The 20,422-nt window shown below is 45.6% G+C and overlaps 1 protein-coding gene across 3 annotated transcripts in view; it reads right to left on the reverse strand.

The window, feature by feature from the left end:
- RERG (RAS like estrogen regulated growth inhibitor) overlaps nt 1-20,171 on the reverse strand; it is a 94,188-nt gene extending 74,017 nt beyond the window's left edge. Inside the window, exons 1-2 of one of the 3 annotated variants that reach the window (XM_053942349.1) lie at nt 20,100-20,171; nt 18,316-18,490 (exon numbers count right to left, since the gene is read on the reverse strand). In XM_053942349.1, the coding sequence (XP_053798324.1) occupies nt 18,316-18,376 (61 nt within the window). In that variant the 5' untranslated portion in view covers nt 18,377-18,490; nt 20,100-20,171. Of the gene's footprint in view, nt 1-18,315; nt 18,491-19,193; nt 19,361-19,533; nt 19,641-20,099 lie in introns of those variants that run through there. The other 2 variants (XM_053942350.1, XM_053942351.1) reach the window with 2 other exon arrangements.
- Between the last annotated feature and the right edge of the window lie 251 nt (nt 20,172-20,422).

The raw sequence follows: 20,422 nt of genomic DNA on the forward strand, positions 1-20,422 counted from the left end.
GATAGGCACTACATCATTTGCTTTCTCCTAGCTGCTGTTTGGGTAGTCTTTCCCAAATAAAGAAAGAAATTTGCCTCTCATGAGGGCTGCCTTGCATCTTCCTCAGTGTTTATTGCAGATAGAAAAGTGGGAGAACAAAACTGTTGTGCTGGGCTATTAAAGATTTTATTTGAAGCCTGTTGATCAGCAGACTTGTCCCCAAAATCATAACATTAGTGCAAGCAAATGGCTTTCTGCTACATATAAAATACAGTCTCTAGAAGCACGGAAACTCTGCAAGTGGTTTCTAAGAAACGTGACAAAGAAAACTCCTCACAGAAAGGACATTCAGGGAAAGCTCTTTAAATTTCAACTTTCCCCTGAGTCATAACTACATTTAACTTCCATATGTCAGAGAAGGAGGAGGCTGTGGCGTAAAGGAAATGGGAGGTTCCTCCAGCAAAAACTTCAGATGAGCAGTTGCTTCTTCAGGCATCTGCTTGTAGGATTATGCCAGACATAAAACTCTGCATCCATATGGTGCGCTGCAAACAAGGCACTCGTGGCTACACAAACATCAGCTGATTTTTGCACATCCTTTGTTTGCCTTCTAGCAAACCCTCTAATCTCTGCTGGGGCTTGCTGGGTCCTGCCATAATTGAAGAGGAAGCAGGAAATTAAAAGGTACTGTGTTCTTCAGGGACGGGGATAAATTGAGGCAGAGAACGGCTGTGACTTGCCAAGACCACACAAGGAGTGGGAGAACCCTCAGACCATTTCCCAGTTTGCAGCCCCCACTGGGAGATGTGGGGCTTCTGGCACTAGAGCTAGGGTTGCTCTTGAAAAGCATGGTGAAGCTTGGGAAGTGGAGCAGTGCGCTCGGTCTGGATAAGCCCATGGCTACCTGTGCCCCTCTGGCACACAGGGACACGGCAAAGGGTGTCCTCAGAGTAAAGCCTGGGCTTGGGCACGAGTGGCTGCACACCTTCTGCTTCAGTGACCTCATGTCCCTTTTTAACTGACTTAAAATTATCAGTTCTGAGTGCTCAGGTTGGGAGAGCTCCTTTGAAGAACACGGTGGTCCTACAGAGGTTTAGATAAGGGTGTTTTAAAGCACAGTGGTGTAGCTGAAGTATTGTTTACAGTGAGACAAATCTTTCTGCTGCTTGGCTACAGACAGATAAGGGTTTTTTTTTTACCTAGGAATCTGGGTGACTGTTTAAAAAAATGAGAAATAAAACCCAAAAAACCTCCACAATGAACAACAAAAAAAAAAAAAACCAAAAGCCCCCCCCAAAAAAAAAGCCAAAGAAAACCACCCCAGAACCACAAACCTGCAACACTTTAAATAGCTCTAGCTTGAAATATTAGACTTCTGAATAAGCATGTTTGTGTGTTATCTTCTTTTATGAGGGCACAAATAGAAGAATCTTAATAGCTGAAATAGGAGTACAGGAATTCCTTTCCATCTTCCCCTTCTTTTATTCATTACCAGGAGATTTTCTGTCATCCACACTTTGCACCTGTGTAGCTGCCCCAGGACAGTGACTTTAAATTTCTCTGAGCTTATTAAAGCCTTCTCCTTGTGTCTCAGCATAAGGTGGTAAATAACTCCAAATTGATCAAAGATTTTTCAAGTTTATATAATAAATACCGGCAGAATTAAGAAAATATGCTGGAAAACTAGGACCAAAGTCTCTTTGCTGTCAACAACAGCTCTCTGTGGTTCACTTTGAGGAACAATTACTGGAGAACATTGTAATGTTGCTTCAGACCTTTACACCAGCCTGACTTCAAGGTTAAATATTGAAATGTATGCTTTTTTTCTGGCTCCTAATTAACTGTTGGTGTAGACACACGCGGACTTCAGAACTGTCATTCATGTGCTCTGTGCACATAAAAATGATCCTTGCACTTGTATTCACACTGAAACTGTTCTCTGTAGCAGTCAGAATTCACTGGGAGTAGCTTGGAACATTCAGGAGAATTGGTATGAATGACACCACAAATCAGATTGATTCTCTAGGAAATTCAAAAATGCAGGGAGGTGCTCTCTGTCATAGGATGAAAATTATTAAATGCTCTGTATCAAACTAGTAAAACAGTTAACTTTTTTTATTTTTAGACAAATTTTAAGCCCACAGCTCAAAAAAGCTCAAGCTCTTCTCAAAATCACCTGTGTCTTTTTCACATACAAAAATATAGAAATATGTTGAGGGAAAGCTTCCATAAAGAAAGAGAAAAATAATGTGACATTCTAAATCTGTATATTTGTGACATCTCCTGTATATTTGCCAAAGATCAGACTTTTATTACTTGCTATAGGTGTAAAATTAATATGCCTTAGATTAATAAAAGTACAGGGGGAAGCCACGGGGGAAATTTTGAATCAGTGGAGCTTCTGCAAAGCTGTGAGCAAAGGAAAAGCATGGGAGGATGTGTCCCCAGGAGTGGCAGCAGAGCTGTAAGATCCCCTTCCCACTTGAAGGGAACAGGGAGCAGAGAGATAGGAAGGGGGGGCAGTGGCAATCCACCAAAAACCTCCTTTGTAGCAGCAGACAGAGGGCCTAGGAAAGAGCCAGGGAATGTCAGGCCCCAGACTCCTGTGCACAGGGACAAATGCAGAAGGGCTGTTTGGTTTCACCCAGCAGATGCACCAGGCAACAGTCAGAATGATTAACTTAACACTTGCACAGGCTGCTGATGCTGCCCTATAAATAGGCTTTAAAAGTTTTCAGTTCCAGGCTTAGGGCTTAAGCAAACAAGGTACAGGTTAATGGGAATATCATGGCATCTAGGATCAAGAACTACTTGCCAGCCCAGACCCTTTTTTTTTTTTCCTGCTTTTCTCTCAGTAATGCAGAAACCAAAGTCTAAATGGTGACATGCTCCCAGGGTTTTAGGATTCTGCAAAATTGAAATTGGCCTTATTCTCACTGGGATAGCAAATTTTTCATCATGGCAATTCTGGACAAAGTGAAAAATTTGCCATTCAAACAGTTTGCTTCACTGAAACAGAAAGTGGAGGGAACTGGAGGGAAGGGCAGAGGAAGTTACTTTATAGAGAAAAATTGCATCAAACTCATTTCCTGAGAGAAGATGAAATTGAAGTTGCCCTTAAATGAATTATTTCCCCCACAGCTTGTTTCAGCAGCAGACAAACTGCAGAGCACTCATTTATTCACTTGTTGCTTTGTGGGTAAAACGCAGCAGAAGAGACAATTATCAAGTTGTGTATAAGGCTCTGACTTTGAGTAACACCAAATAAAGACTCATGTCAGTTTTGTGTCATTCGCTGCATGCACATAACACTCTGTGCTGTATCCCCACAGAGTAAATGCATTTTTTAATATAAATTTCCTGGTGAAAACTGCACTAATGGTGGCAAATGGGGCCGGTGTTGGTGGTAAAAGCGTTGAGCTTTGACGCTGGGATACTTTTCACCCCTAATCTAAGTAAGGCGCCAGCAAATCCATCAGAGGAGATTTATTTAAAAGACTGATCACCCTGCTGGCCCTGCTGCAGTAAAACAGGCTATAAAGTTCCACCAAAGCTAAACAGCAGTGTCCTGCTGGGCTGATGTAAATGCCAGCACACTGAGTGCCCGTGCTCATCGCTTGGGCAGCCTAAACTGGAGTCTGGGCATGAGCAAAGGCTCTGCACTGCTCTGCACCTGCTGGACCTTGGGAAGGCATTTGCATCACCGAGTGTTTTAAGAGTCTGAAAAGCATTTAGCTAAGACAGACTTCTAGAAGTAAGGTGAACACCCAAAATTGATGTGATGCACTGACAATGGTTTCTGGGGCTACTGCTGCATGGTGTATACTCAGGGTGTTAGCATTGCTTCCCAAGCTGCTCACTGTCCTGACCTGAACGTGGTATTCCAGCCTGGCACTAAAAAGCCAGAAAAAAAAAAAAAAAAAAAAAAAAAAGCCAAAAAAAAAAATCAAGAAGCAGCAAGCAACTAACCTTCAACTGAAGTGGATGAAAAAATAATTCTTCTGGAATGGCCTCTGTTAGGAGAGCAGATAAAATAGGAAAAAAATGATAGCCCAATGGCACCCTTGCTTCTAGTTGCACTGGATGGAGAGTAGATACAGAGAGTGAAAAGCCCAAGCACGGAGGAGAGAAGGTTTCACAGTGATGTGCAGAAATAAGGTAAAGCAACTGAGACTTTGCCACTAATCTCTGATGCTGGGAGCTGCATTTTTTTAGCTTCCAGAGCTGCTTGCCAAGACAAATCTGTTTCAGATAAGCTAATGGAAAGGCAAACTTAATCCTAAATTGCTATTTGCTCTTCATTTCTTGGGGCTTTTGTCTCCCATGTACTTCATTATTTCTTCAGAGAGTCTGGGCCCAATGTTTTTCCCTACACAGCTTCTTGAAAAGAAAGTGTCCTATATCTAGGGCTGGGATGTCTTCCAGAAGGATAAACTTGTGAGGAAAATTTAACTTCTACCTCCAACATGTGACACACAGCTTGGAACTTCCAGAGGCATTGGTTTGCTATCAAACACAGGTACACTTTCAGAGGCAAAGAAAAAGAAAACCCTTGCTGGCCCCACTCTTGTCATATTTAGTGTTCCTGCTTTGGGGACTGACAATATTAGAACACCTGGGCAAAGTTGCTACAAGAATAGTTTTTTAATGCAGACACAGCTATTTTTTGTTTTCCTAACCTTGTTCTTAGAAATGTCTGTATTGCTTCTGCAGACATCTTCCAGTAAAAAAGGCAGCCTGGAGCAGACACCCAGCATGGAAATGTCAAATCTGAATAGGTAAACCTAAGCAGTGTCCTAAGGAACTCAGGAGGGTGCTGGAACTACCCTAACACTGTTTAAGGCTACATTAAGAAGTTTTGCTTTCAGTGAAGCCCCAAGTGAAAATTGAGGCTTATCCTGACAGATGACACTTACCCCTGTCAGAGAAAGAAATGCAGGAACCCACTGCCTTCACTTAGGTCAGCATTTAGAGGCAGCACAGCTAGATAGATCCTGTTACTGGACCTATGATCCTGACATGTCGTGTGCTAGTCACTACCATCCTCTCCTCAGTATTTTAATTACCAAACTCTTAGCAAACCACCACTTTTGTTGTTTTTTTTTTTTTTTTTTTTTTTTTGCTCCTCTGAGCAATCCAAGCCAGGCTCATGAAGAATACCATATTGCTGCTGAACAGAAAATCTCACAGCTGTGGGCATTTTCTTGCTGTCCTGTGGTAAGAAGCCTTCCACTAAGTGCTTGTATCTAGGAGATGAAGACAGAAGGTTGTGGTAAGCCTGTATTTATGTGACTGAAAAATAGAACATGCTGATAGGGGCAGTTTGAGTCATTCAGACAGCAGGAAGAGTCCTTGCTCCAAGGAGTCAGTGTCTGGGTTGAGCTGGAATGCTCTGGGTTAGATCCCCTTGGTCAGTTCCTCTGTGGTTTCAGTCACTGTGTCCTCAGCTTGTGAAATCCATGCTACTGCAAGGGTGTGGTAGTGCTGTGCTATGTAAAGTCTGGTGCTGCTGCAAGGCAGGGGTGAAAAAAACGTGTGAATTATAACTTTTTCAGATGATGTGTTTTTAGAGAATTTGTAGGAAGTGCTCCAAATTTTCAATGAAAAATGATGCAGCACGTCTGACTGAGGAAACAGCACACCACGCTTTTCCTGGGTCTGTGGTTTTGCTCTTACAGTGCTTGCTTTTAAACTGTGCTTTGTCCTTCAGTTCATTATATTACTTTCTGGGAGGCTGCTAGCAGTGGTTGTGGTGCTACCCCAGACATCCTCCTTCCCTCTGGCAGGAAGCACAGTGGGCATGGTCCATGGCATGACTGATCCTGCTCCTGGTGGCCCTGCTCCCAAGCCCACAGAAATAAACACAGATTTTTCATTTATTTTCATATATCAACCTCCTTCTCTCTGTGAGAGCCACAGCATTTGTTCAGGACACAGCACAAGGTTATTTAGTCTAGCACTTTTTGGAGCCTTGAATTAATCTTTAATTTTCCATAACTAATGTTCTTTATTAGCTTTGCAAATAATCCCTTGAAATTTCCATCTAGTTTTGAGGAGTTGTAACTAAAGCTCACCTTCTGTGACTTTGCTTTTTCATCTTCCAAGTGTTAGCTTAAGGTTTGTCTTTCTATATATGACTGCTTCTACATTTCCTCTTTGATACGCGCAGATCTCCTCTCTGCAAGCTCTTTATTTGCCAGTGTGTTTTCAAATCTTACACCTTGTTCAGAGGTAAAAATATTCCTGTTAGCATAAATCACTGGAAAGCTCTGCATTTTTGTTCTGATCTCTATGTGAAAAAAAAATTGCATCTGTATTCTGCTCTTCTATGTGCTCCTGTTAATCTCTGTTCTTGCAAATAAGCCACTGCTGCACAAATTGTGCTGTTCATTTTAATGAGTTCAAAAGCATAAAATTTGGATGTTCTCATTAACATCTCTGCAGTGCAGTCCAAACATTGACTTGGTGAATGCTTTTAACCTAGTGCCATAAAGTTATATGTTAAATAAAACAAATACAGAAAGTTATATAATTTTTTCCTTAGATACTTAAGATTTAATATTAAGATTTCATAACAGTGTTATGAAGATCATCTGCCTCATCAAATGAAGAGAGGGCTCCATGTGGTTAGTGTGTAGGAATAAGCAGATTTATAGAATACAAACACTACTAAAAAAAAGGGAAGTGGCCCAGAGGAGAGGATCATGACTATAGCAGGCTTTTAGCTCAAGAGGAATTAAAAATCCACTAAGCACCAGGGAAAGATTCTTAATTTAATATACTCATAGTCCACAAGATCATATTTTTCAAGTCAGGAAGGGTTATTGCAGTCATCTGCTCTGACCCCCTTGCAATGCAGGACATAAAGTGCTTGTCACTGGGGAAATTATTTAATGAGGAATAAAACCCTTGGGTGCTCATGAGGCACCTAGGTTTGGGCAGGTTCTGCACTGCTGGGAGCTGCAGGGTAGAAAACCCTGCACTGGCTGCAGGCTACGACACAGCCCAGGCTCCAGGCTTGTCTAATGCTGAAGTGTGGTGCCAAGTGCACCACCTGTGTGACAACATTTCGGTTTTCTTTTGGATGCATGGGCTGAGGGAGCTGCTGTGATTTAGCTTCTGGAGCCACAGGGGGCCTCCTGCAGCAAGGTGGTGAATAGCACTTGTTTTACTGGTACAATTTTTCTTTTAGAAGCAGTGGCAGTGATGCTGTGCTGAGAGGTACAGGGTTAAACTGGAGGTGGAGCAGTCATTAGAGAGACACACAAGAGACAGTCCCCATTCCCATCTGACCCAGCACCTCCATGCCTTCATGCACTTTTCTGGGCTATTTTGTGGGTTTCAGTGGGACACTCCTTGCTCCTCAGAAAGCCTGCAGCCCAACTGGGAGCTCGAGGATGCCACTCTGTGCTCCAAGCTTCAGGAACATAAGTTTTTCTACAGGTCAATACTCATACTGGAAAAAACCTAAACCAAACCCACCACATCCATTTTGTTCTCCAAATACAAGAGCAAGATCATTACAAGCATCCTTAAGCCTCCTCAGAAACTGTAGAGGTGCAACTGAATTAGCCCTTACAAAGTGCCCCAGGTGCAGAACGATTTTCACTGGTTTAGCACTCTGGGAGTCACCCTGAGCATCCTCTGATTGTGACTGGCCTGCAAACCTTTTCCTGAGCACAGTCTGAGATCTCTTTTGTAACCAGCAGGTGCAAAGTGTTCTGAATAGACCTTTGGACCGTCACAGGGCTGCAGAGCCCTGACTTCTGAAGTGTCACCTGCTGAAGTGAACAGAGAAGTCCTGGAACTGCACAATGGCCTCTAACACATGATGTCAGATTGCTCATGCTTGGAACTAAAGCCTTTTTTCCATCCTCTGCCGCGTTATCCGTAACAAAAGCGTTTGAACCTTCACCAAGAGCAGCAGTGTTAATGGGAATGAACAGAAAATAGCAGGGTACAACCAAGCTTCAAGGTACTTTTGTCATGAGCTTGTTTCCCTAAGCCCTGTTCCAGCTCCTGCTGTTGACCATTGTATTTTCCCTGCCTTTTGAACATGCCTGCCAGCCGCCTCCTGTGCAGAACTGCAGGATCTCAGGTGGCAATGTGCTGTTCTAACGCAGCTGTGAAGGTCATTCCCTTCTGCTGAGTCTTGGATACTTCTATCTGCAGCCAGTCCCTGTCTGTGCTGTGGCCCAGGGAACAGAAAGGAATACTTCCACAGCTCTGATGTGCTAACAGAGCTCCTCAGACTGGATGATATTTACGTTTTCACAGCTTACTAGAAGGGCACCATTTAGTAACTGTTTAGCACTTGAAGAAATGCTACAAAATGAGCCATGCAAAATTATTTTAGGTGACGAAAAACTCTTTTAGGTACAGACCTAATGTGAGGTGAGATACATGATACTGAGCATGGAATTAGTCTTAGTAACACTGAAACTTTGTCCAGCTCGGTGTGAAGATCTGCAGGCAGATCATGATACTTTTCATACCTATAAAATGTTAGAACTTAAGAAACGGCTCCAAGTTTCTTCTGCATTTTCCATGGTCTGTCTCCTGCCTCATCTTTACCAGGATGCCAAACTATCCTGCTCTGGAGCTGATATTGAGTGTACCATGAACATCAGTAGCTGCATGTGGTTTTACAGCTAAATATACATTGTAGCTGCTAGAGCTGCTTAGGAAAAAGGCAACTTTAATGAGGCTTCCTCATGAAAATACAATAAAGAAAATCCTATATATTTTGGTGCTTTATTCTGAAGAGAAGGAAAACAGAACAGGCAATGCTCCTTTCTTAGTTGAGAATCCAATATATCTGCCTTTTCAAGCAGGAAAGAGTGGAAATAGAGTGTGATCTTTTCTGTGGAGTCCTAGAAGTCTGCAGAATGATACATAAGACCTGTCCAAACTATAGAAGTATTTCTTACAGTACAGGCTCCCAAACTCCTCCCAGTCTGCACTGAACACTATGTGAATTTCTTAAATCTCAGGGGCCTCTTTCATACTAGATCCCAAATAGCAATTAATGAAGAAAACAGTCATGTTGAGTATGTTTAAAATAGAGGTAGTTTGTTTTCATGAGAGAGGCTTGGTTATTTCACATGCCGGGTCAGAAACTGCAAACAAAATTTGCCAAGAAATTACCAGAGTGTTACTGAGGGTACACGGTGGTGGGTGATGAGAACTAGACTGGTTTCATTTCACTGGATACTACCGAAAGAGTATTCTTGCACGAGATGTTATTATTTGGGATTACCACGGGAGACTGAAGATTAGTATATGAATGTTTGATTGCCCAGGACACAGTTCACTGTAATATCTTGAGACCTATCACACTCCATGTAGATAAAGGTCAAATTTTCTTTAATTTGAGATAATTTTTTTTGAAACTTTTGCTTGGCGGTAGACCTAACAGACCAAGACATATTGTGGTTCAGTATTCAATTATTTCATGTTGGAAATCAGCCTGGAGGAGAACCAACTCCAGTGCCCAGGAATCCAGTAGGGTCAAGCAGCAGTGCTTGGCTTCACAGATTCTGCCACTGAGGTTGGTTAACAAGGTGTTTGCTTTGGCACTCGTACTCCCATGTCCAACCTTTTGTAGAGTGTGGGGTTTGGTGGGGATTTTTTGTTTGTGTGTTTTCTCTACCACCCATGGCTCTAATAAGGCATTCCTCTGTGGTGACTCTTCAATAATTTCCAATGTATTCTGCAGTGAAAAAAGAAATAGCTCACTCTGATCTTCTTACACTTTCCTGCTTTGAATGGCACTTTTGAAGTTCTCACTTGTAAAGCTCCTCTGGGTCAATTGCTGGGGAGGTCAGGCAAAGATCACGGCTGACAGCTCTGTCTAACTGGCTCCAGTGCTCTGGGGAGGGGCATTTTTGTTTCCCAGGGCAGGCACAGAGATGAGCTGCTGACAAAAGCAGCTCTCTAGAGCAGGGTTGTGCAAATCTCTGATAGACTATATTATAGTCAGACAGAGACTTGGATGGAAAATACAGCCACATGAAGGGGAGAAAGGAAGTAAAGACAAGCTCCTTTTGTGCTTGTGGTCCGGTGGGTCAGAATGAAATTAAGCCCTATTGGAAAAGCAGTGAAAGACAGGATTGCCAAATATGTTTTTAATGAAAATAAATGTTGCTTCTGTGCTTTATTTTGCTGTCAATAATAAGTGTCAGTGGAAGAGCCATGAAGGGCCAGAAGGATCCCACAGGGCTGACAGGGGTTGGCTCCCGGGCGCTGCCTGGGCACTGTCCCTCAGGCTGGACCTCAGCAGCCCTGCCCTGAGGAGAAGTCGTGGAAAGGAGCTTTGGCAGTGCCCAAGCCACTCTTCCCTTGGTGACCTGGGACTATCAGGCTCCCCCTTCCTTCACCTCAGCTCCCACACTGGCCACTTGAGGCCAGTCCCAGTGGCCTGCCTTCAGGAGGCCATGCTGGTGGCCATTGGTCCCACAGCCCTTGGGAAAGCCACAGGGCTGCTCAAGCAATTCCCTCCCTGGGAGAATGTATCCTGTGCACTGCCCACTTGTGTCCTTCCGCCCTGAAAACTCCTCAAGCCACTCATCCAAACAGTTCCCCTGTGGTAACACACCACTGCCACTGCCCCAGGCCTCTGCTCTTGCTTTTCTGCAGCCTCTCTGCTGCTGACCCCAGAGGCAGCACAACAGCCCGGGAATGTCAGCAGCTCTGTGTGCTTTCAAACCCAGGCTGGATGTTTTCAACATATTCCCTCATTTTCCCGCGAGCAGACTACTGTCTAACAATTCTGGAAAGGCAGCTGGAGGCTCCAGCCAATTTCTATGACACTTTAAAGCTGCACATATGTTTAATATATCTACTACTTCCTTCCCCAGGGCTTCGTGCTTCTCTTGCCATTCATCTTTTCATGCTGGATGCATAGAATATGAGTTATCTACAGCACCACTGCCATAACATATGGCACTTCCCAACACCTACATGGCAAATCCATCAGAAGCTGTAACAGCTGCAGACTGACTCCAGCAGCGTGAACGCTCTACCTGGTGGGAAACAGTCATAAAAAAGAACTTTTCCCATTCAGAATTATGAAAAGGCTACAGAAACAGATGCACCTCCCTCCGCTGTTTTCCTGTCTCCAGGAAGAGGTAGGAGTCAATGAAAACAGGAGGGGCTGGCTTGATCCGAGGGGAATGGAAAGGAACGTGGGCTCAAACAGCAGGCCAGGTTGAGATCTGGTGAGGTGGGAGTTCCACAGCTCTGGAGGGGCAGTGGGGAGCTCCATCAGCACCCCCCAAACTGCCTGTGGAGAGGGAGGGGAAGCTGAGGGGGGTCCCTGCCCAAAGCTGTAACTGCCTCTGCGGCAGGGGGTGTATAAAAGGCTGCCAGTAATACTGAGCAAGCACAGGCTTGGAATGAAAGCAGCAAGTGGATGAGGATGCCACAGCCCCCTTGCCACCTTAGAGCAATTCTTTGTCTCTCCTGCTCACCAGAGCATTGGGAGTGCCTGCCAGGAGTGTGGTGAGAGGGTACAAACACCTTCAGTCACCAGCAGATAATCACAGCTCTGTAACCAGGGCTCAGCTAGAGCCTAAAGCATTCCATTGATCCTCCTGTGGGGCAGTGTTAGTTTTTCATACACCCAGCATATTTATTTTTGGGTGCTGTAAATGTAAAGGGCTCAAGGGTGGCACAAAAGTAAATGCAGAAAAAAAGGTTTTTTTGAGAAATACAGACATAGACATAACTTGTTTCTCCTGCTCTGCCACAAAGCCAAAATAGGTAAATTTACCCGGTTTCATGACCAAGACCAGCTACGTACAGATATAGACTGCTTTCCTTTTTAACCTGTGCAAAGCTGGCTTCAGGCAATGACTGCCTGGGGCAGTCAACATCCTCCAAATCCACACCAAGGAATGGTTTCCAGGACCAGTTCCAGTAGGAACCACTTCACAGTGACTGTTCTTTGCTGCATCACACCACTGCTGCCAGGATTAGCTCACCTGCATCTCATGCCCTGGGCATTTGATGATGCACAGTGCACTGACAGTGTGGGCAAAGAAGGAGCTGGGGATGAGAAACAGAGATGGGAGGAAGCCCAGAGTGAGGAGCTGTAAATACAAAGTCTTCCTGTAAAGTACAAAGCCGTTTCACCATGCAGTGTTTAGGGAATGTGCACAGTTCTAGGGAACTGGCAGGGGGAGAGGGAAGGGTGACAGCTGAGAAGAAACAAGGCAAGAAAAGTATATGCAAGGCAGAAGGACTTCAGATATCAGGGAGGTAGCAACAAGGTTGTGGAAGACTAAAAATCTTGCTGCTTCTGAAAGGACCAGCATTCTGTGCCCTGCTGGGGAGCAGACTGACCCAAACAGTGCAAGCCTTTACCATAACCAGACAAACCATTCCTGGAACTCCAGCAGGAAGCTTTGCAGTTGCCTTTGGCAAAACTGCAGGAGACGAGGGGGCAGGGCAGCTGTCTTATCAAGGCAGGAGCTGCAGGGGGTGGCTAGGCACAGGACTAGGGAAAAATTTGTGCTGCACGCATAAATCTTGAATCCTAGCATTCCTTCCTCACTAATCAAACAGCAGGCTATATTTAGCCCAACCTAAACAACAAAAAAAAAAAATAGGAACAGCAGGACTAGTCTTAGCTCTAACAGCTGGCACCAGCTGCTCAGAGGGGATACAGGTAGAGCTGATGTCAGATGTAGTTAAATGAGATGGAACAGGGGAGGCAGCTATGCTTGAATGAACAACTTTGGCATTTGGTTAGAGGAATTCTGCATTTTATGATTTCATGGTTAGCCAGAAGGAGGATCAAATGTCGAGCAGAGCATGAATGGTTCCTACTACAGCAAGGGCAAGGCTATAGTGAACCATGGATAGGCAAACAAGCAGAGGAAAGGGAGGAGGTAACAGACACAAGCAGAGCAAATGTTTGCATGCCTAGCCCAGGTTCCTGGTGATCCTTCTCTTTAGTTCTAGCAGGACAAGACCAACAAATGCAGTTTTGAGGCAGGCTGTTGGCTAAATAGATTGTATCTGTGTGCTGAAGCCACAATACAACTTATTTCACCAGTGCATGAACCTGGGGCTCTCCCTCTGAATGGGCATCAACATCATCTGACAGGAGCTTGGGAAGGTCATTTCAATGCAACTGTTTGCTTGCAATATTGCTTGCTTCAAGGGGGCACATTTGTATTCTTGTATTATTGTATATTTGAATTGTTTGAAAAGAAGTAATCTTAAAGTTAGTGACCTAATTGCTGTTATGACTTATACACATACATGCACAGTCCCTTCAGAGAAGCTGGAGCTGGTTGAAAATTGTAAAACCAGAGAATGTAAAAATTTTGAGTGTTTTATGAGTACTTTACCAGAAAAATAGTACAAAATAGCATTTTTTTTAGTTTTGCAAAATAGCAAAATTAATATAGTGGGTGTTAAACATGATCACTGAATAATCACTTAAGCATCTGGTTGTCATTGCCATTCCTAAGAACAAAGGGAAAAAAAAGGCAACTGACCTACTACACTAGTGTAAGAAAAAAAAAAAAAAAAAGGCAAAAACAAAACCCACAACAGAAAATCCAGTCTCTTTCCACCCACATTTCTGGATTTCAGAGGCACCTTATTACAGTAATCCATACATCAGTTGGTACAGCTTGGACTTTGAAGATCTTGTGGCAGCTTTCCCTGCCTTACTGGCAGAGCTGTGAGCTTGATAACTAATCACTCCTTAATAACTCATGTTTCCTCTGCAAAAGTCCCTGAAATGCAACTAGTGGGGGAAAATATATGAGCAGGGATTTGTGAAGTAGAAAAATCACTTTGGGCTTCTTTCCCAGTAACCCACAGGGTTTTTTGAATGGGGGGTGGGGTGACAATGAATGCAGTTCTATTTCCCACATGCCCAGACCTTGCAATTGGGAAGTGATTCCTGGTAGTGTGTTTCAGACATATCCCCGAATAATGAAAACAAAACACAGATTTGTTGAAGGACTCTCTGGTTTGGCTGCTACTTGAATTTTTTCTGTAGCAACTTTCAAAACCAGGTGTCTTTCTCCCAGCTATGTTCCCCATCCTGGTTTAGACATGGGAAAATAGCATAAGCCAGCAGATACAAATATATGTCTGCCCAGGAGTTTCCCAGCTGTGACTCTAAAATGACTGGGGTAGCTGAGATCTTCATTTCTGTGATGGCACAGGCTCTTTGTGAGGTGACACTCACTGAAACCACTTTTCTGGTCACCCTTTTGCCCAATGGAAGATCCAAGCTGTTGCTGGATCAAAAGGTGACAGCAGCCCTCTGCCCCACGTACCTGATTGCACAAGCAATGATTTGCCTAAAAGCTGTTACGTTTATTGGGGGAAATCTTCAGGATCTTCCCCACTGAAGATCTGAACCCCCACACGCTTCCATGTCCCATTCCCCAGCTGCAGCTGCACAGCCCATGCAGACAGATGAGAACTGCATCTGCCAGGGGCTGGGCAAACCAGCCCTGCTAACCCAGGAACCCGGAGCCTTCAGCCTGGCACACGCACGGCAGAAAGGCACGCTGGACAGCACATGCTGCAGCTGGACTTTGTCTCTTCTTTGGCCAAAACAGAAAAGCTCCTAAGCAGAGGCATTTTGAGCATTCATGGTCAACTGAGTTATGAGTTGGAAGAGCATCAGCCATGCAGTGTTGTCCAGTACATGCCCTGTTTTTCTCCTCTGGGTTCATACATTTTTGCTCCTCTTTAGATTTCTGGGCACATACTGTGACTTGTGATGACATGGAAGAACAAGGCCTTTAAGTCTTTATTAATTGCTACCACTGCAGTTTTAAAAGGAGCTATTTAGGAAATCCTCAGTTTTGTTACCATAGGAATGAAGCTGTAGGATTCAGTGAAAGAACAATTTAAACAGCAGTGTTTAAGTAATTCACTTCAACTTTAATTCTCTGCTCCATCCAAGCTCCTCTTGGCCGTAAAGAAAAAGACTCTAAAGGATCTCTCCCCTCCTCAGTGCTGCTTAACTCCAGCCCAAATTAGGAGGTACAGCCCTGTTATCTATAGCAGGTCTTAGCAATGTCCCTTCCCACCCACAGAGCACTTCCTCCCCTTCCCGAGTGAAGCAGCTGCAAAGTGCTCCTTGGCTCAGGCAGAGCTCCTCATCTGGTTTTCTTCAGCTGCTTTAAAACCATGTTTGTGCAGCTTTTGTACAGTGAGAACAGGGTGAATGGAGGAGCACCTAGTGAGAGCAGGTTGGCATGCTTGTACCTGGTGAGTTTGCCCATTGCTCAGTGTAACTCTGATCTGGGGGGACTCCTGTGTGCCTCCTTCTGAGCTGGTTTGCTCTTCTTTTTCTATTTGAAAGGTCTGTATTAAGTAGAAAGGCAAAACAGGACAGGTGAGTTGATTAGCCACTCTCCAGCAGGCAGGAGGAGACAAGGCAAGGAAGGAGAAGAATGAAAAGCTGACACTCACACTAGCTATTGCCCCCTGTTTGTTTTTTAAACCTTTGAACCGTGGGCATTTGATAAGCAGCAAGAAAGTGGAGTAAGGTTTTGTTTTCCCTGGATTTACCTCTTTGGAGATGCTATCACTGTTCAGATTTGTGAACAGTGTTCTGGTTTTCCACCTCACCTTTGGGAGAGTCTTGGGAGGGACTGCTTTGTAGGACAGGGAGTATTTTGCCCTTAAAACAGATGCCTGGCATTAAATGGTGAGCCTGGGACGTTCCTCAGCTCTCAGTAATGCTAACAGGTCCAACAGCTCCCGTAGTGCCTGAGGGACAGCTTTGGCTCCCCACGCGTCCCAGAGCACAGCACTTCTTTCTCCACAGCTGCTCTGACTCGCTGACCCAAGGTCTGGGCCAGGCAGTGGGAGAGGAGCCTCTCCAGGACGATTCAGAGCGTGTCTGGAGCTCCACAGACGCTGTCAGGTGCTTCAGCCTCTTACAGATTAGGAGCCTACAGCCTGGCTCTTCCTCAGCAATGAAGATGAGCCAGGAAAGCAAGCCAGTGACCATATTTTGGCCTGACTTTCTGGCAATCACAGTGGCCCTATTTATCACCCAAAGTCTCCTTTTCACTGCATGTGTGCTCCAGCATTCTGCCTTGTGCTCTTGCTTCTGGAGTCTGGCTTATCTTCCAGCTGTCTGGCCAAGTCTGCTCCAGTAAGCTCTGACCAGAGGATCCTGTCCCCACAACACATGACAAACTGGTCACAGGGGTAGGGTAACACTAGAAAACACACTATCAGCACTACTCTAGCAGGGCACTGCCCACCAGACCCAGCTGTCTGGAGGCTGCTTTGTGTCCAGCTCTGTTTCTAGCAAAGGTGTAACAAACCACAGCTCCCACTGTCCTTACTGTTGGCTACAGGCAAATAGGTATTTTCAGACACCACCCCCCTCACACACACACACTTATTTCCCTGCAGTTGGCCAAGCTGTTGAAACTGGATCCTTTTATGGGAATGTACAAGAGGGGTTTTCATAAGCAAGCTGGAGATTCTGGAAGGCACAGTGGCTGCTCTGTTCAGGTAGCTGAGGGCACTCCATGGCCCTTCTACCCCATTCAGTTCACCCTGTTGTGCTGCCCACTTATTTGTGCCTTCATTTCCACACAGATTGGCAAATATGGTCGCAGTCAAAAGAGGGGACCTCATTCATAGTTGATGTAATATTTCCTTGCATCTCAAAGGGAAAAAAAAGGAGAGAGGAGGAAGATTTCGAAGGACTAGGATGTTTTTATTGGCTTTCTGTTTCTTCTGTCTCCCACCCAGTTCCAGGACTACAGTAGCACTTATTTATACTATCCTAGTATATATTAAAGTCTACAAAAATGATACAATAGGTAAAAAAGGCTTTTGTTGATCCTGTACTGGTGTAGCATTTTAACAGAGCACTTCAAAGGTAATTTTGTACTTTTTAAATATAAGCTCTCAAACTAAGAATAACAGGGAGAGGGGACTCTTGTAGTGTTTCAGTTTTCCTGCAAATATTTCAATGTTCTCGTGCATTATTTTGAATCCAGCCAAAAGACTGGAAAACCACAGAAACCATGGACTGGATGTAAGACAAACCAAAAGGGGGAACCACCGAAGTTGCAAAACTTAGGTAGGACAGTGAAGTATGAATACAAAAGAGGGGATGGGGTAAGGGCAGCAGGGAAGAAGGAAGAGTTTAAACTTATCCGAGTATATTATCAGCATTCCCCCGGGCATTCTATTCAAAAAGGTGGAATTTAATCTGCATTGCCTTTGAATAAGCAGTATAATCTCTAAGAACTTCTGCCTCACATACGCCTTTTGTCCTGATAGCTGACAGAACTACTCCACTGATAGCATTCTGCTAAAATACCTTCAGGGTAAATGTGCTTTTATAAACAACCCATTCCCAAGTTACTGAAACTGTAATGCATTTATAGGACAGAACCTTGGCATGTGTAATATAAAAGTCACTTTGGGGAACTGGAGCTGGTTGATGGCAGCTGAGTCTGGCTTAATGCTCTTACCAGGACATCCAATCTCCTGCCTTGTCTTGTGCAGATTTTTCTCTAAAAGAAACAGTATTTTACAGTTCCCAAACTGCCTCAGGAGCATGATTGGGCTCAGTCTCCTCATTTCCTCATCCTTGTGGTGCAAGGACTTGTTAGAGTGGTCATGGAGCTTTCAAGTTAATGCAACACCCCTGAACTACCCGAGAGAGATTGCAAGCCTCACGCTCTGCTCCTCATCTCACCAGAGGAAAGGCTGTCTGTGGAAATGGATTTTTAACATTTATGCCTCCCCCTTGTGTCTCTACCATAAGAACTCGTCAGACTGTTTATTTCTCAAAAGATCTCTGCAGATGCAAAATTTACACATGGTGCTGCCTTAGATTGCTGGTAAACACGTAAATCCGGGAGAGCATTGAGAACAAAACTTCTTTGAGTTGCTGAGTCTAAAATCTCCTGTGGAAATCAGGCAGAATTACAACTGTTAGAGAAGTCATCTAATATTTAACAGAGGATAGGGAGCATAATATTCCATGCCTTCACCGAGCACAAGCTATGAAGTGACAAATTGAATATTAATAATCCTGTTCCACTGGAGAAGAATAATGTTACCACTCACTCCATGAGAAGTGGGTTTGATTTGGGTTGGGAAGTTTGTTTTGTGTTGTTTATTGTTGGGCTTTTTCTTAAAAAGTACTTTTATTTGGTAGAACCTAGAGGAAATAGCATGAAAAGCCAAGGAAGAGAGAATTCCTGGCCTGATCCCAACCTCCCTGACAAGGTCAGAGATGTCCTTTTTTATGAAGAGTTTATCTGCACAAAAGTTACCCAAAGACAAGGAGAAGAAAAAATCAGGAGTCCAACGTACCTGACTTGCCGACGCCAGCTCGACCGAAAATCGCCAGCTTCACTTCTGCACTCTTGGCCATGCTGGAGGGAACGCAGTGGTGGCAAACTCACTCAATTATCAAAAGTGAAGCAGAAGAACTGTTCCCAGCTCCTGCCTTCAGCTTCACCGTGTCATTGTGACGTCAATGCAGAGCCTGGGGAAGAACACCACGAGGATGGAACTGCAAGGAGCCAGGCTCTCCCCTTCCCTGCCCGCCCCCCTCCTTTTTTTCTTCTTTTTAAATAATCCTGATAATTGATGCTATGTTCCTGCTTTAGCATTGCAGTAACACCACTGACACATTTGGCACTCTGTGCAGAACCTACCTTCAGCTTTCTGGCTATTGCTTCGCTTCACACTGGCACCGTAAGATTGCAAAAGGTACTTAACAGCCCCAAGCACCTGCCTTGCAAGGCTCCTAATTATTTATTTCTTCCTTTCTCTTTCAGCTGAAATTGCATATATTTACTGTATTTGAATCATATTCAGGGAATTATTTTTGTAGACTATATTTAATAGCTCTGAGCTCTCACTAGCAGTGCCTGCAGACAGCTAGCTACTCTTCCTTGAGCCTTCCAGCTCTAAAATGGTTTTAATTATTCAGCAGTTGTTGCCTAAAACCCTCTAAGCACTTGTACCTTACTCACTGCCCTAAACAAATCCATACCCAGAAAGTTCTCTAGTGCTCCTTTTTAAGCTGTCTCAGCTCATACATAAACATGCAGCAAAGCACGGCGTTAGCAGAAGGATGCCAGAGTTTCTGGTACTGCACTTTGAGCTTGGGAATTCTCTGTGCTCACAGTTTTGCTGCATGACCTTGATTTTGCTAACCTGGACAGTGAAATCTGTAACCATACCTGTCATTGTGGAATACTTTAAGTTCTTCAGTGAAAACCTGGCAATTGTGATGATGATGATCCTCAGCCCCGACTAAATCATCAAGCACTCCGTCTCCCCGTAAAGCAGGGTAGAACTTTGTGTGTGAATGCAACCAGTGACGGGTTTGCTGCTGAGCTGAAGTACCCGCTTTTGCCATGAATTCTAACAGTGGCGTAGGATGCTTCCCATGCCAGCACTCCTCGCTCTAAAGCAAAATGCATTTCTAACATGTTATTTGGAAAAAAAAAAAAAAAAAAAAGCCGAAGACTTTTTCCTATACAAAAATACTTGTAAAAAGAAAAAGTAAAGACACCTTACATCGAGAACGGTCCCGATTAATCTCTGACGCCTAAATGCTGCTGATTCGTTTTGCTTGAGACTATCAGACCACTCTGAGTCTGCAGGGACAGTTAGAGGTGCGAACTGTTTCAGGACGTGGCGGAATGGGATACCCCGGGACCGGCACCGCGGCGCTCGCCTCCCGCGGAAGCTCCCGGCCGCCCGCCGGCGCCTCGCCCCGCTCGGCGGCTCTGCCTCACATTTCCGCGCAGGCAAGTATTGACTCCTCGCCGCCGGCTCCGTCCCTCCGGGCGGCGTTTGCTCCCCACCGCTCCGGGCAGGTGCCGCCCGGCGCAGGGCGGCTCCGCGGCTGCGGCCACCGGCGCTGCCCGGCTCCGCACGCCGCGGGCACCGCGCCCCCCGCTCCGCATCCCCCTTGTGCCGCACCCGCGGATGAGCCCCGGTCCGCATCCCCCCCTGAGCCGCACCCGCGGAGAAGCGCCGCTCCGCATCCCCCCCGTGTCCGCACCCGCGGAGAAGCGCCGCTCCGCATCCCCCTTGTGCCACACCCGCGGATGAGCCCGCTCCGCCCGCCCGGCGCTCACCTCCTTGCGCGCTGCTCGGCGGCCCGGCGCGGCCCCGGGCGCTCCCGCCGGCGCAGCGGCGCGGCCGCACAATGCGGAGGGTCCGCCCGCCCCTCCGCCCCTCCGCCCGGCCGCGGCTCCGCAGCGCCCGCCGCGCCCGCGGACCTGCCGCGCCACCTGCGGGCCACCGGGCGCGGCCAGCGCCGGGCGGGAGCGGAGCGGAGCGGGGGGGATGCGGAGCGGGAGCGGAGCGGAGCGAGAGCGGGAGGGATGCGGAGCGGGAGCGGTGCGGAGGGATGCGGAGCGGAGCGGGAGCGGAGCGGAGCGGGAGGGATGCGGAGCAG

This window comes from Vidua chalybeata, chromosome 5, assembly GCF_026979565.1.
Source record: "Vidua chalybeata isolate OUT-0048 chromosome 5, bVidCha1 merged haplotype, whole genome shotgun sequence".
NCBI classification, from domain to species: domain Eukaryota; kingdom Metazoa; phylum Chordata; class Aves; order Passeriformes; family Viduidae; genus Vidua; species Vidua chalybeata.